Raw genomic sequence first — 13973 nt, forward strand, 5'->3', positions numbered from 1 at the left:
TCCCTAAAATACGTACTCTTTGTAATTGACAGATGAATGCAATAAATTCAATATTATACACATAACATTCATGAAAAAGAACTCACACGTATTCCAACGTAGTGGACGCCTTATTTGACTGTGTTTTGACTTTTATTATCAGACTTAATGTAGAAGAAATTAACATTAATAATAAATAAGAAATATCAAAAAATAATTAAAAAATAATGAGAGATCATTTAGAATGAAAAAATATGTAGCAAAAATATGAAAGAAATTGGAGAAAGGTAAAAAAAAAAAAAAAAAAGTATGGTAACACTGAATTAGTATGACGAAGAAAGATTATAGACAGTTAAGAGCAGAGGAATTTTCAAAAATCGGATAATAAAGCTCCGTTTCCTTGAGGGTCAAATAGAAGTTTGGGGAAAGGCTTTTGTAGATACTTATGAGAAAGATGTGGTCAAAGGTACTGTTATAATAGGTTTTGTGTTCTAGGACAGATAAATAGAGAATTTGAGCGCTGCAGGAATAGCTGATGTAAACAGAAAAAGCGACTAGTGCCGCCACCACAGGAGGAAGGAAACTTGCTTAGGAACTGTAGGAATAGCTAGCTCCTTTGGTGCCTGGGTGTGGGTCCATATTTGGAAAATGACATGTGTGAATGGACTGTAGAAGAGGAGTTGAAGTGGCGATTCTTCCAATCGCCTCTTCAAAACATTGGCGTATGAGGGAATTATGAGACTCCCACGGTAGTACCGTTGATTTGAAGATTACTTTCAAATGTGAAACTGTTCATGGTTAGGACAAACTGGGGAAGTTGGATTAGAAAGTGCGTGCTTGATTTTTGGACTTCACGGTATGTCAGGGCCAGCTCTACTATATGTGCAACTGGGACGTAAAACTCAAAACTATATGTGCAACATCTGCATTTGCGCGGGGCGGTAAGTTTCGAGACGTAGCAACATCGGTGATAACTATATTATTTAAAATAAATATTTCTTATTGGAAACAAGACTTCATGATGATGATAGTTAAATTTACTAAGCTGACCTATTTGAATATTACATTCATAGATCATATTTATGTCGTATTAGTTTAAGGTCACATGGACAGTGATAAATCAAATGATCAAACAAAGCCCAGCGTGAATTGCTTGTACGTTGTCAAATACAAGAACTCAATTCTCGAACAGTACCGAACACCTCTTCCATTTAGTTAGTTATCACAGTTTTGATATGAAAACTACTCTTGTGTTTGTCACAAACAATTTCTTTATCATTGAAGGTGGAAACAAGTTTTAAAAATTTTTTTTAACAGATGTAGAAGTAAAATCAAGAAATAAAAATGAAAGAGCTAGTTGCTCTGGAATTACAAGCTGATATATTGAGATTGAAGCTCGATACTGAATTCTATAGAAAGAATTATCATTTTACCTCTTCAAATGTGTATGTTTTATCTTCCACTAATGTAATAGATTATTATTTAAAGAAAAAAAGACAAAATGAGATTGTATTGCAGTGTTTAGGCCTTTCTGAGTGCGAGTGCACTTTCCCTCATCTTCGTTGTTCATGATGGAGTAGCATACTTAAAATCGAGGCTTTTAAGATTTGTTCTTTCTGAAGAAGGGGGCGGAAAATTGCCTAGGGTGCATATTTAGGAATTCTTCATGGGCGCTGACACTGTGGGTAAGTAGTACATTCAGTGGCAGATCCAGGGGGGGGGGTAATCGCCCCTCCCCAGAAGAGGAAACTTTCTTATTTTATATATAAATAAAACCCATCCCAGAGTTCGGAGCTCTTAAAAATAGCTTTAAGTAGCAGTATTACAACCCACCGCCTCCCCCAGAAGTCCGTCCTGGATCCTCCCCTGAGTACATTTGTGTACAATGAAGTCAGGTCTACGTATGCTAAAATGGTATTATAAGTTAAGGTATGATGACGGTTTCATTATTCTACAAACACTGAGAACACTATCTCACACACTAGACCACTGTATGAAATTTATTACAATAATTTTTTCTCTATTTACTGATCACTTAACATAAGTTTAAAGGTTGTAATTGATACACAAATATATATATTTTAATAGACATATGAATAGCATACATACTGTATGTACATATCTGGAGTGAAATTCCGTGGCTTCTTTGAGGAACGTAAGACCAGGGTGAGTGTCTACAACATCCTGTATCATAGGAATGAAGTCATCTGGAAGCAAGTATTGTCTTTGGCCTCGGGTCAAGATATACACAAAACGGGATTCGGCATCGTGATATGTTGACAAAACTCTGAAAGAAATTGCCCAAAAAAATTAATGATGCTTTTTAAGTATCTACGCTTAGTATATTATATTATATACAGTTAGTTAGAATAAATGAGTCTTATGTACCATTTAACCCGAACGGCTCATGAACAGAGTAAGACAGATAGATATGGCTTCTGTTCGCGACAAGTCAATGTATCCCACGGGGAGGCACGTATTTTGTGCAATAATCCAGGTTGGTAACATAGTGGGGCGACAAATTTTCTCACACCAGATATTTACACTAATTTTCAGCAGTGGCCTGATATTATGGGTAATCTAATCAACCATAATTTTATAAATACAAAATGGTTCAAATTTTGTTTCCGGTTTCAACTTTTGTAGTCATACAATGGAAACGGTAACATAGCGAAAAGCGTTTTTTTTTGCAATCGATTCTGCCTTTCAAGGCAATGTACTATGACTATCGAGAACAGTCTACCAAAACCGGAAATGGTTCAAATTTAATATTACTTCACATCACTTATTGTCATACAACAAAAATGGTAATAAACAGCGGCAAGCGGTTTTCTACAATCGAGTCAAAGTCTGAAAGTGCACACCATGACAACCTGGCCACCAAAACTAAAAGTTGAAAATACTACTACTTCCGGTTTTAATACTGATTTCCGTAAAGCAAAAACAGTAAGAGATATCGAGATGCAACTTTTTCTTCAATCGATTCAGCTTCCCACGAGTAGATTCTTATTTCCTCTCTTAACCATCTATTCAACCCGGAATTGGTTCAAATTAACGATTTCCGGTTTCCACGTTTATGGCCATAGGAAAAAACAGTAAGGTATAGCGAGTAAAAGCTTTTTGATATGGATTTAATGTCCGAAGAACAAGTTTTTATCTTTGATCTAATTAACTATTGCAAGCAGTAGTTATAGACGTACTATTCAGAGATGGGGTGGATTGTGGGTCAAGATTTGTGAGTGGGTCAGTAGGTCGTGGGTCAACAGAACATGACATACTTCGACCCATCACCACCGTGACCCACTCCACAGACTCACCGACCCATTTTTCTCAGTACATTGTACACAGCATCTTCTAAACACTGGTGAATTTGTCTACGTTTTACTTTCAAGGCCTCCATTTTTATTCCTTTTTCATTTGTTTCTATTTATTTACCTGCGATGAGTATGTCTAAGTGAAAAAAGAACTTCAGGTACTTTTGGATATTGATATTTGTAATTGTAATAATAGCAACTGGACTTACTACTTACAATAGCTTTCGAGATATAGTCGAATTTTACACTACTTTTTTTCTTTGCTTTGGTCTACTTTACCCGTATTTCATCCTTTTTTTCACTGAAAAGTATATGTAATTCAACAAGGAAATAATTATACTGTATATGGTAACTAAATTGAAATTCATCGTAATATGGACCACGGCAAACACGTTACTATTTTATATCGTAAATGTCAGATCCCCGGTATTGTAACAGAGCGGTGCTTACATGACTGACCATCGAAATTCAAACTCCGATTACTGGTAATTTTACAGTTTTGTTCTATTACAAGTGTAAACTCTTTAGTCAATGGAGAGAAGGACGTGGATCATAACTTTAAGAGTTGATGACGATGAGTTTTGGTGGGTGGTGAATCACAGTAGGTAATGGTGGTTGGCGCGTTATGGGAGTGGGTCGAGGTGAGTCGTGGGTCATGTCAAGTTTTCATTGATCCACGCCATCTCTGGTACTTCTTCAAGTTTGAGTATTGGATTCTCATAGTTCGGAAGTATACCATTTGTTTCACTCTGTGAAACGAATCTCACTTGTTTATGTGAAAACCGATTACCGAGTAAAGTAACGATATTCTTACTTCTTCCAGAAGTCCACAAAGGTATCCGATGATACATAGCCAACTTTCTCACCCCCTGCAGCAATGAAGAGTGGAACCTTCCAATAAAGTGGACAATCACATGCCTGTAAAATAAATAAATAAATAAATAAATAAATAAATAAATAAATAAACGATACCAAATGACAAAGTAGGAGATAATTTTAAAACAACACGTAATTCAAAGGACACAATTGTAACAAAGCTTCGAGTGGTTTACCTGTTGCTATCGTGGGTTGGTACGTATCTTCTTTGAAATCGTAACAGGAAAAGTACATCCGCTCTGAATACTTAAAGAAAATTGTGTCAAGCACAGACTACTGAATTTATTAGCGTACACGCGCTTTCTAATTCAGGGTTCAACATTACTATATTTAACGCGTGATTATAAACATAACCAGTCAACCAGGGAGTTATGTACAGCGATGACGCATTCAAGTAAGGATTTGAGATAGAGAACCTGTAATTTATTTTCTCACAGACATCACATGACGTCACTAATAAACTTAGGTCATCTTCTAAACAATTCTTTGTTACTAATTTTTCACACGGAGCTTTTTTTTTTTTTTTTTTTTTTTTTTTTTTTTTTTTTTTTTTTTCAGGAACATGTTCTACGAGAAACAGAAAGTTATGATCCCATCTTATGAATCTGCTAATGGTAGGAACGGAATAGCCTATTATAAATGGGCTTATTTTGTTCACGCTCTTCGTTGAAATGTGAAGCTTATTTTGTATTTTCAACGAACTTAAAAAGCTCGTTACTGAATTCTCTAATCTCAATGTGTGTATGTGTTTGTTATTTGCGAATTTGTCTATGTTGAGTCCTCCATTCGATAGAGCATCAAAAACTATCTGAGAAAGTGATCGAATTTTTCGCGTCATTCTCACCGTTCCCGAGATATTGACCACAAGAGTTCGAATTTCGGAAATTTTAAGGAGCCATATCTCGGGAATCATAAGTTACAGAGAAATGACATTGGTGTTGATCAATACCTAAGAGCAGTGTTCGAAGTGGAAAAAAAAAAAAAAAAAAAGCAGAGACGGTATGTTTTATTACTATTTTGACTCGACATACCGGCTATCTAAATGTTGAAATACAGTGATGGTATGTTGCGTAAAAGATTGCATTTTTGTTTCCATAATGAATCAAAACCATTGCGAGAAGTTTTCGTAGTTATGGGTGGGGTATGGAGAAGCTTTGACCCCCCTGCAACTTTCTGCGAATAATAATAATAAATATCTCCATATGTTACCTTATAGAGACTCATACGCGAAAATCCTCTAAAACGGATTTTTTAAATATATGTTAACAATTTTAAATAATTTCCTGCGGGTAAACTCCCAGACTCCCCACTCGACTGAGATATTCCAAAGCCCTGGAAGGTTGTTATCCAACTATTAAAAAGACGCAAAATTACGTTTTAATAAACATATATATAAACACCATCAATTTAATATTCTTGACACACCAAACAATAGCCGAATACTTATGCAAATAATAGATTTTTGATTGCATAAACTATATATTTTTTTTTTTCATAAATACAGAACTCAGTTAGGTATTTCTTTACCATTATAGACAAAAGAAGTCCTGGCGAACTCATAATAATACTTTCCGATTTCAGTTTAAACGAGGCGCCTCAAACACAGCCTTATGTCTGAATTGGCCTATCAAAGATTTCTTTCTGTCATGTGACCCTTATCTGCAACCAACCCAACCAACATGCGTTCTTGCGTGGAAGCAAGGGGTGAACTTCTTTTTAGACAACAGTTTTTAAAAACAAAAGATAAGAAAAGTATAACAAAAATGTTGGTATTGCCAAATTAGAAATTATTTCTATATAAGAAATAAAGTCAAAGTTATTCGTCAATTACTGTGTATAAAAATGGAGTTATTAAAAGTATAAGCATCCACTTTCCAGTGACGGTATGTCTTGATAATTGAAAAACCAGAAGCGGTATGTCTTCATCACTGAGAAACCAGAGGCGGTATGGCATACCACCGCATACCGTTTCACTTCGATCACTGCCTAAGAGAATGATGAACATTTTAGTAACAAACAGTAATCGGTGGCCACTGTCCAACTGGCCAAATGATTTGGCCAGTGGCCACCGGTTAGTTTTGGTACCAAAATGTTTATCATCATCTTAGATATTGATCAATAACAATATCATCTCTCTATGACTTACCGTTTCCGAAATATTGCCCAAAAATAGTTCTGATTTCGGGAGATTTAAGGAGCTATATCTCGGGAACCGTTAAGTCATAGAACAGGGTGTCTACTGACTTTCATTTTCGAAATTCCAGTATATTTCCAGTATATTCAGTGTAACTATCAGCAAAATTTCAGTACTACCTAATACAATAATTTTTTAATACTTCTTTAGGAATAATCATACTCTTGATGATTTCAGGTTTGTAATTCTATTACCATCAAGAGATTATTTTATTTTAAATAAATTTAGTTAGCCTTGATTTTTTTGAAATACAAATGACTTTTTAACATTTTTTAAAGAGCCTCCCAACTCCCCTCACAGTCCTCTACTTCATTCATTCCTTTAAATGTCTAATTACAAAATGTATACAACAGCCAAGAGAGAGGGAGAAACCCTCTAGTGGCAGATTGTAATAACCTCCTTGATACTAGTTTGGTATATTACAAAGAATGCTCTTCCACAAATTGATGCCCCTCAATTTCTGAATAAAGAAATAAAGTATTACTTGCACCTACTCACCTTAAATATATATATATATATATATATATATATATATATATACAGCTCTTGCTTTGGAAAAATTTACAATCTCGATGAAAACAACATTGTTTCTAAGACTATTAAAATAATTACAAAAAAATATTGTTCACAAATTACCAGTTTCATGATTATTCCAGTATATGGATCAAAATTCCAGTATATTTCTAGTATTTCCAGTATCAAAATTAAATTCCAGTATAATTCAAGTATTTCCAGTATTTTTATTTCCAGTATTAGTAGATACCCTGTACAGAGGAGGGTGAGCATTTTGGTACCAAACAGTAACTGGTAGCCACCGTTTCCCAGATATTGGAAAAAAGTTCGAATTTCGGGAGATTTAAGGAGTCATATGTCGGGATCCGTAAGTCATAGAGAGATGATATTTTGCATTTTTTTTTCTTTCTTCAATTTTGAGCCCTCCATTTTGAGCATGTATCTTCATAAAACAACAGTAGAACATTTTAATAGAGCCTTTAAACAAAACATGTGGGAAAAAATTAGTACTCAAGGAAATTATAAATGGATAGCTATATTACATGAATTGTTTGATGAGTATAATAATAAAGTACATAGAACAATTGCTATAAAGCCTGTAGAAGTTAATAAGAAAAATTAATTCTTTTTAAGTTCGTTCTGGTAATGCTCTCGGAGCATTCGCAAATGCTTTTCTTTTGAAAATATTCCGAACAAGCTAATACATAAATAACACATACGGCAAACTAGACTAAACTTTGTTGCTCCAATGTCTTATGTTAAAATACATCATTCTGCAGTTGTTACGCAATGATGGATTTAGCTCGTGGTCCGGAACACCTAGATCCTCTCAGTTTTTGGAGGAAAACTATACTTGATAGTGATGGTTCTAGAAGGCAAAAACTGGGGGGCAGCCGAAATCAGATTATGATAGGCATATCATGAGTGTACTATAAACTTTCAAAAATATATAAATAACAGCTTCAATTATGTTTGTCACTCATAAAACTGGAGGGCCTACGCCCCCTGGCCCTGGCTTAGATCCGCCACTGGTACTTGAGATCCACAATGTCAACGTCCAACCTAGCCGTAATATCCATCGGGATAGAGTTAGGTTAGAAACTACTGCAGGACCCATGAAAAACTGTCAACTCATGATATACCTATAATGGTCTGGGTTCTGGCTGCTCCCCTATTTTTACTAGAGATGGTCCGAAAATTCCCAAAAATCTGTTTCGGTTTTTTCTAAAAACCGAAAAACCGGTTTTTGTACCCACTACTAAGTTTAACCTTCTACATCCGCCATTGTTATTACGAAAACATTTATTTATGAAACACGAACAATATTATAATACATTATTTCGGGAAACATCATATACGAAGAAAACTCACCTTCCAGGGTACATCTTAAGCGAATTTGTTCCATGATTGTTTAAGTATGCCATATTATAAGGTTATTAAAGAAATATTAATTTATTAAATATGAAGAAAATCTTTTGTGTTGTTTGTGAGAAAATCATCCGGAAATAACTTATTTCCAAGAGTAAAAACAGTTTTTGCCTTCTAGAACCGCCGCTATCAAGTATTGTTTTCCTCAAAAAAAAAACTGAGAGAACCTAAGTGTTCTCCAGAAATAAGACTTTTACCAACCATATAGACTTGTCAATGAAATACTGATTTATCAAAAGTAAACAAAATCATCGGAGACGATATTGAGAAAATCGTATTGTTTTATTTTGATCTTCTACGAGCGAGAATCAGAAACTAAAGCTACAAGGACGATTTTTCCGGACTTTCATGTGTTATAGAAAAATAAGGAGTGTGTGGCAATTTCAATACATGGCGTTGGCAACGGTGCAGAGTTTTAGCCACCTGCCACCTAACACTAGTTGTAGGTAAACACAAATGATGAGTCGTTTGCAGGCTCGTAGCCAGCCCAAAAATGTAGGGGGGGGGGCGGTAGAAGTTAGGGGTCCCGATCCAAACATACCGGTATTATAGTTCATTTGCAAGCCACTGTGAACATTTTAGGGGTCCAGTAAAAATTTACGGGAGCCGACCCCCTAGACCCCCCGATATGGGCCTGGTAGTTTAGAAAACTGGTCTCGCAAAAAGTCCGCCAGTTATTCGATTTCTGTGGGCGAAATATATCCCGGCTGAAATTCACTGGCAGAGAATAGAGGTTTACGGAGATACTGTAATGTCATCTTCCTTCACGACAACGCGAGTCCGCATACAACTCAGAAGATCACCACACTGTTGAAGCAGTTTCACTGGGATATCATCGACCAACCTCCCTATAACCCGAACCTCGCTCTAAGTGACTTCCACCTGTTCCCGCACTTGAAGGAACATCTAGGAGGCCGTCGCCACTTCGTGACAACATAGCTGAGCACGCAAGGACAGAATTTTTAAAAGGAGGGAATCTTCACACTCATCCCCAAGATGCAACAAGTGCCTCAACCTATATGAAGACTACGTCGAAAAATAACCTAATGTATGTACTATCTGTTGGCTGTATTGGTTGTACGAAATTATATATATATATATATATATATACACGTTTCACTGCAGGCTTTTATAACCTTACTTTCCGATCATCCCTCGTAGTACCCTTGTTTCAGTGGATAGGAAAAGAAACTTTTTTTTTAAAAAAAAGCCTGGGGAGTATTAAAAAAGAAAGAGGACAGATGAATTGTAAGATGAAATTTTCATGCTACATCAATAACTTTCCCGTTAAACAAGCATAGTTTTATCGACAAACTGTATAAAGTTTCTTGCATTAGAAAATTTTGGGAGGTCCGGAACCGTGAACCCCCGGTGGGTTTGCCCCTACTACGAGGAGAACAAGTTTAATATGTATCTTCCAGTATTTTCCAAAAACCTCTTCTCCCGTGCGAAGAACGGGTGGTGCGACATAAACCCATTAAAGTATATTTACGAATGTTATGGACAGTGTTAACTAGTTTTTTGCAGTTTCCCAAAAGGACAAATAGTTATTTTCTTCAGTCAAACATATTCATAATCATCCATATAATTTTCTCTGTCCTTTCACATGTGCAGATCTTCAGTGTTACAGCCACTTAAATATTTTCCGAAATTAAAGTCTTTCGCTTTTATTCTTCGCCAACCGAATGTAGGTTGTATATACGACACCGAAGTAGGCCAATGACAATCCAGCGCCTGATCGTCGACACATGAGGATGGAATCAAGGAAAAAGTTGTTGCTTGCAGGATGCGCTGAGCATCTTGGACGCCCACTACTAAACAATAACGTACACACTGTCTGCTTTGACAACATAGCCTATTCTTCTTCTTCATTGCTGGAAATGAATTGTGCAAATTTCGCATGACGAGAAACAGGAATTTGCTGTTGCAGACACGCGTGTAAGTGGTTGTTACTTTCTACCAGTGGTCTTACGGACAAATTCAAACAAACCTCAAAACGGAAATCCAACACGGAAGGAAACAAATCAGAAAAGAAAGGAAAATGTGCTTTCTGAAACTCTACACATAACAACTGAAAATGAACATGCTACTTTGAAATGTCTCATTTTAACCATTGTTTAAATAAGGGGTTTTCAAACTGTGCGGCGCGCCTCCCTGGGGAGGCATGAAGACTTCTAAAAAAAAGGATCTCACAAAAGAACATATTTATAATGCAATACGCATACTAAAGTCTGCACCCTTCTTCTTTAATAATACATAGTGGACTATCCCATGGACTTTGCTGAATATTTAAATGTGCCGGGTTTTATTATTTAAATTCCCCCTCTGCTCTTATTTATCAATTATCACACAAATATCTAACTTATCACAATTTATAATTATTAACACCAGTTAATAACATTAAAAGGTGTAGTCAGTGTGTACAATGTAGATTACCTGTATTAATGAGATATTTCCATTAGTGATTAATAAATGAAACATAGTTTATCCTACTGATAGTCTTTCTTTTAGGAAACATGTATTTATGTTGTGACACATTTAATTTTTGGCAGGGGAGGCGCGTTCCGATTTTGGTGGTTGAAGAAAGCCTCAACCACACAAAGTTTGAAACCCCCTGCTTTAAATAATAATAATTTAAAAGAGTTTTATTTCCAAATTTGTCAAATACCTAAAATTTATTCGTATAGCAAATCTCTTTTGTGTAGTTATTCATTACCAAAAAAGTACGAATTCATACTGCGAATCTCTCTCTTCTTGGTTAAAGAAACTAAACCGAAAAACCCAGGGTTCAATTCTCGATCGAAGTACACAGTATGGTATAGAAAAATGTTTTTATTTAATTATAAGGGAATTTTATGTCTTGCATTTCTACAGTATGCACAGAATGTTACATATTCCGAAGAATATAAATAATTAATTATGATAACATACATCAAAATCTTACGCTCACAGACTACACTAGAGATAGCATCATTTCCTGACGCTTGTCGATTGACGTTTTCTTTTCTATTGACTGGAATAGTGATGTCATTTCCAACCCGTCATAATAGCGATCGCCATAATTTTTCTCTATATCTGGAATGGTGACCGTAATTTCCTGATCGTTAGCATGATGATCTCCATGCTTTTCTAAAGACTAGAATGGAAACATTATTATCTATCTGTTATCATGGTGATTGAATGTTCTTTTTCTATAGACTAGAATGAGGATATCATTACCTATCCGTTATCATCATAATTAAATTCTTTTTCTATATACCAAAATGGTGCCAGTAATTTCCTGATCGTTATCATGATGATAACCATACTTTTCTAAAGTCTAGAATGGTGACATAATTATCTACCTCTTATCATCATGATTGAATGTTCTTTTTCTATAGACTAGAATGAGGATATCATTACCTATCCGTTATCATGATAATTAAATTCTTTTTCTATAGACCAGAATGGTGACAGTAATTTCCTGATCGTTATCATTTGGTATATAGATTTGGTATATAGATTAGAATGAGGATATCATTACCTATCCGTTATCATCATAATTAAATTCTTTTTCTATATACCAAAATGGTGCCAGTAATTTCCTGATCGTTATCATGATGATAACCATACTTTTCTAAAGTCTAGAATGGTGACATAATTATCTACCTCTTATCATCATGATTGAATGTTCTTTTTCTATAGACTAGAATGAGGATATCATTACCTATCCGTTATCATGATAATTAAATTCTTTTTCTATAGACCAGAATGGTGACAGTAATTTCCTGATCGTTATCATGATGATTCTATAGATTAGAATGAGGATATCATTACCTATCCGTTATCATCATAATTAAATTCTTTTTCTATATACCAAAATGGTGCCAGTAATTTCCTGATCGTTATCATGATGATAACCATACTTTTCTAAAGTCTAGAATGGTGACATAATTATCTACCTCTTATCATCATGATTGAATGTTCTTTTTCTATAGACTAGAATAAGGATATCATTACCTATCCGTTATCATGATAATTAAATTCTTTTTCTATAGACCAGAATGGTGACAGTAATTTCCTGATCGTTATCATGATTATCACCATGCTTTTCTAAAGACTAAAATGGAAAATGCTCTGTCGTGGCCCTCTTAATGTCGGAAGTGGTGTCAAAACGTCTTCCTTTAAGCACGGTTTTAATTTTTGGGAAGAGCCACAAGTCACATGCTGGCTCTGGAGAACACAGTGAATGTGGACAAATAGGAATATTTTTTCGGCGAAAAACTCGCGGATCAAAAGCAAGGTGTGTCACGGCGCGTTTTCGTGGTGAAGGAAACCATTTGCACATTTAATCGGCGGTTAAAATACTTTCCACGGATCCATACGAGATGTTTAGTTCTTCAGAAAACTCTCTAATAGTCATCTCCCTGTTTGAACAAATCATTTGTGCCACTTTTTTCACGTTTTCATCTATTTTTGACGTCGAAGGACGTCTCGATCGTTGTTCGTTTTCAACCGACTCCTTTTCTCTTTTGAATCGCTCATAATACTTGTAAACAGTCTTCAAAGTTACTGATTATCTTTTGAATCGCTCATACCACTTTTAAACAGTCTTCAGAGTCACAATATTATCGCCATACACAAATTTCAACATTTCATGAGTTTCTTTGGCACTTTTTGCAACTTTAATCAGAATTTCATGTTCACACGCTGTTTAAAATTCATGTTGCACGACAAACACGGTAAACACAACCTCATTCTAGCAGCTCTGGACGCTGACTGACAAATCGGAACGTGTTCCAACTTGACGTTGCCTGTCTTCAAGAGATCAGGCTATCGGACAAATTACATCAGATGGTTGTAGTGTTAGTAGTTGCTGCAAAAAAAAAAAAAAAAAAAAAAAAAAATCATTCACCGTACTTTTTTTTGACCATACCTTGTATATTTGGCAGCAGTGGCGTATTTAGGGGGGGCTTCCGGGCTTACGCCCCCCCGAAATCTTACTATAGTAAATTATATGAAATATCTTGCAGAATTTTCACATTTTCAGGCAAAGCTCCCCCCCGAAAATTAGCAAAGCCCCTCCCGAAACAAAATCGTAAATACGCCACTGTTTGGCAGTATTGACAAGGAGAGGGCTACTCGAGTTTCCTCTTTATGAGGTAATATGCTGTGATCGATGCTTCAGAGCTTAAAGATATTTATTCACAGGACAAATAACTTAGTAGATTTTTTAATAAATTGTTATTCTTAGAAATTTTTCTTAAACATACAGTAGAGCGTCGATTATCCGAAGTAATTGGGGGACATGGGTGTTCGGAAAACTGGTTTGTTCGGATAATCGAACTGTACTGTACTGTACTGTACTTCTACAGCCAGTGCCAAACCGACAGAAGTGTGCTGATTGTTGAAACACAGCGACTGGCGGCTTGGCCGGTCAGCAGCGCTTTATGAAGGCCCCTTTAGAAGCAATGTTCCGCCAGCGGTGGCTCAGTGTGGCGACTACTGTGGGAAACTTGGTTTGGGAGTGAGGGGGATGATGGACGGTAGGGTAAATGCGAGCGAGTACACAGTTCGGTTAAGCGGTCGCTCGGTTGACCGACGTTCGGATAATCGACGCTCTACTGTACTTATTTTTCGTAGGTCATATTTTGTCAATTTTAGGGTAAAAGTGCATGCATACTTTAAAA

General features: G+C 35.8%; 1 protein-coding gene across 8 annotated transcripts in view; it reads right to left on the reverse strand.

Moving 5' to 3' along the window:
* LOC145693650 (uncharacterized) overlaps positions 1-13973 on the reverse strand; it is a 363723-nt gene that overhangs the window by 51100 nt on the left and 298650 nt on the right. For all 8 annotated transcript variants that reach the window (XR_014132812.1, XM_081769857.1, XM_081769856.1 and 5 more), the window contains exons 5-6: positions 4108-4211; positions 2089-2266 (exon numbers count right to left, since the gene is read on the reverse strand). Coding sequence is in view for 7 of the 8 variants with exons in the window: in XM_081769857.1 (XP_081625983.1) it covers positions 2089-2266; positions 4108-4211 (282 nt within the window). In the remaining variant the exon portion in view is untranslated. The remainder of the gene's footprint in view (positions 1-2088; positions 2267-4107; positions 4212-13973) is intronic.

This window comes from Thermobia domestica, chromosome 8 (genome assembly GCF_964235325.1).
Source record: "Thermobia domestica chromosome 8, izTheDome1.hap1.1, whole genome shotgun sequence".
Lineage (NCBI taxonomy): Eukaryota > Metazoa > Arthropoda > Insecta > Zygentoma > Lepismatidae > Thermobia > Thermobia domestica.